Below are 3,317 nucleotides of genomic sequence, written 5' to 3'. Positions count from 1 at the left end.
TGCTTCTTGTGTGGGGTTTCTTTCTCCCTTTTTTTTCTGTTTCTTTCTCACTTGATTTTTTTTTTTTGCTGAGTTGGAAACCCAGAACTTACTCATCAAAGCTCACGAGTTGTACCCGCTTGCTGCTGTTTCTATTCATTCTCTCCTGGTCACATTCACTGCAACAGGACACAAGGAAGAGAAACAGTGCAACAAAAATCCTCAACAGTAGTCCAATAGCTCTTCCTGGGCTTTGGACTTCTCCCTTTCCTTCTCCCTTTCTGACCCCCCTTTCCGCACCCCTTGCCTTAAGAAACACAAGAGCTCAATAATCTTAGGTTTTCATAGGCCTCCTATAGGTTTGGTAGCTGCTAAAGGAAATCTACTTAATCACACTGGCATCTCCAAGACTAGATAAGAGACAGATAGCCAGCATCTATGGCAAACATCTCCTTCTTCTACAGAAGTTATGATGTCTGGCCATATGTTGATATACATTCTTCCACAACATTTTCGTATGCTGAGTTCTCAAAATCAACCAATTATTACAATGCATACATTTAACAATTGTTAAAATGTATTCATTGGCTAATCTATAGATAATGCTACTGCATGAGTTATAGCTTGTGGAATCTCAGGGACTGAACCCAGGCAGTGGCAGTGAAATTCCAGAATACTAACCACTAGACTACCAGGGAACCTCTCAATGAGTTATTTTCAAACTCACTCTGAACTGAGCAGAAAGTTACACAGTTTTTATACCTAAACCAATCAGCCACATATACTTTCCCCAAAAATAAAAACTCTCACTCATTTTCAATTCAAATAGATGTTTTCATCCTCATGAAACCATGCTCTTTTCAGATGAATTTTAAAGTTATGCTGGTAGTGAAACAGAGAGAGAGGAGAGAAAAAGGTAAGGAGCTTCATCATAATTTTGTAGCCTGAAAGAAATGTCCCCATTACCTTGAGTGCTTTACTGGCACTCTCTTTGCAATGATTTTACGGGCTTCTCTTGAAGGAGCCACCATCATTCGCTCACAGTAGTCTGAGAACGGAAGAAGCAAGGTAATGATAGTATGCTATTCCCATCCGACACCGAGAATATATCTAAAGCCAAAGTCTAACACAAAACTATGCTCTTAACAGAGATATTTGTCAAGTTAAGGAATAAAACAGAAGCATATATATTGCCTTGAATAAATAAGGTGTCAGAGACCCATTATTTCAAATCTTTCCTTTAATGGGGTGGAGAAGGAAATGGCAACGCACTCCAGTATTCTTGCGTGGAGAATCCCAGGGACGGGGGAGCCTGGTGGGCTGCCGTCTATGGGGTCGCACAGAGTCAGTCACGACTGAAGCAACTTAGCAGCAGCAGCAGCACAAGTTTTTACCCTCAATATAATCAGGATTTGACAGAGGTAAGGGCATTTGTTAAAAGGCATGTGGGAAGGAGGAGGAGGCATATACCTCAGAACCGTTCTAATTCCAGTTTCTTCACCTCTTCAACCGTCACCCGCAAGCCGCCCGTTCCGGGTTCACCTTCAGCGCTGGCAGTTAGAATCTGCAGTACGCAGCACACTCCAAATTCAGACTGACAGGACCATTGACAAATTGCGGAGCTGGTTTCCTTTCCCTGGTCCAATCATGGCTGGCCTCGTGGGCGAGCTAGTGGAAGAAAGGGGCAGGCCAAAGGAAAAGGCGTTAGAAAACACCACCCACCCAACATCTCACCAGCAGTAAAGTGGTTCTCTTCAACACCGGGATCTATGTGTTAACCTGTCTTTGTATCGTCAAGATGTCTCTTTCTCAGAAGTTAACTTTGGACAAAGTGGATGTGAAAGGAAAGCGAGTCGTCATGAGAGTTGACTTCAATGTCCCCATGAAGAAGAACCAGATTACAAACAACCAAAGAATCAAGGCCTCTCTCCCAAGCATCAAGTACTGTCTGGATAATGGAGCCAAGTCAGTAGTTCTTATGAGTCATTTAGGTAGACCTGATGGTGTTCCGATGCCTGATAAATACTCCTTAGAGCCTGTTGCTGCTGAACTCAAATCCTTATTGGGCAAGGACGTTCTGTTCCTAAAGGACTGTGTGGGTCCGGAAGTGGAGAAGGCTTGTGCCAGCCCAGCCACCGGTACAGTCATCTTGCTGGAGAATCTGCGCTTTCATGTGGAAGAAGAAGGGAAAGGCCAAGATCCTTCTGGAAATAAGCTTAAAGCTGAGCCAGATAAAATAGAAGCCTTCCGAGCATCCCTCTCCAAGCTAGGGGATGTGTATGTCAACGATGCTTTTGGCACAGCTCACCGGGCCCACAGTTCCATGGTGGGAGTGAATCTTCCCCAGAAGGCATCTGGATTCCTGATGAAAAAGGAGCTAGATTACTTTGCCAAAGCCTTGGAAAACCCAGAGAGACCATTTCTGGCTATACTTGGTGGAGCCAAAGTGGCAGACAAGATCCAACTCATCAAAAACATGCTGGACAAAGTCAATGAGATGATTATTGGTGGGGGAATGGCTTACACCTTCCTTAAAGTATTAAACAACATGGAGATTGGTGCTTCCTTATTCGATGAAGAGGGAGCCAAGATTGTCAAAGAAATTATGGTCAAAGCTGGAAAAAATGGTGTGAACATTACCTTTCCTGTTGACTTTGTCACTGCTGACAAGTTTGAGGAGAATGCGAAGGTTGGCCAAGCCACTGTAGCTTCAGGGATACCTGCCGGCTGGATGGGTTTGGACTGTGGTCCTGAGACCAATAAGAAGTATGCAGATGTGGTGGGGCGAGCCAAGTTAATTGTGTGGAATGGACCTGTAGGGGTATTTGAATGGGATGCTTTTGCTAAAGGAACAAAAGCCCTCATGGATGAAGTTGTGAAAGCCACTTCCAAGGGCTGTATCACCATTATAGGAGGTGGAGACACTGCTACTTGCTGTGCCAAATGGAACACTGAAGATAAAGTCAGTCATGTGAGCACTGGAGGAGGTGCCAGTCTAGAGCTTCTGGAAGGTAAAGTCCTTCCTGGAGTGAATGCCCTCAGCAACCTGTAGTTGACAAAGTGTCCCTTCCTACTCTTTTCTGTTCACAGCCTTTAAGTCAACTTAGTGCTTTCACATCCCAACTCAACTTTTGTTAAAATGAACCTTTAAATAAAAAGTCAGGCAATATGACCAAAGGATGGACCAACCATCAGAAACTCTTAACATCAGCACAGCAACACAACTCATTTTAGTTATGTCATGCATTTGCTTACTCTCTTCAAGTTCTCGTTTGAACTTTACCATTGTGATTGATAGAATGTGAGTTACTTATTAAAGTGAGTTGAATAAGCTGAAG

General features: G+C 43.7%; 1 protein-coding gene across 1 annotated transcript; it reads left to right on the top strand.

Annotated features, from left to right (window-relative positions):
* The first annotated feature begins 1,777 nt into the window (after positions 1–1,777).
* PGK2 (phosphoglycerate kinase 2) lies at positions 1,778–3,031 on the top strand. Its single transcript, XM_055407207.2, has one exon. The coding sequence runs from the start codon at positions 1,778–1,780 to the stop codon at positions 3,029–3,031; it is 1,254 nt and encodes a 417-aa protein (XP_055263182.1).
* Positions 3,032–3,317: the final 286 nt, after the last annotated feature.

This window comes from Moschus berezovskii, chromosome 23 (assembly GCF_049115385.1).
Source record: "Moschus berezovskii isolate FMDL1 chromosome 23, NW_MosBer_1.0, whole genome shotgun sequence".
Classification (NCBI taxonomy): Eukaryota; Metazoa; Chordata; class Mammalia; order Artiodactyla; family Moschidae; genus Moschus; species Moschus berezovskii.
Note: the sequence above shows the minus strand (reverse complement) of the source record. Positions and strands in the feature narration are given on the sequence as shown.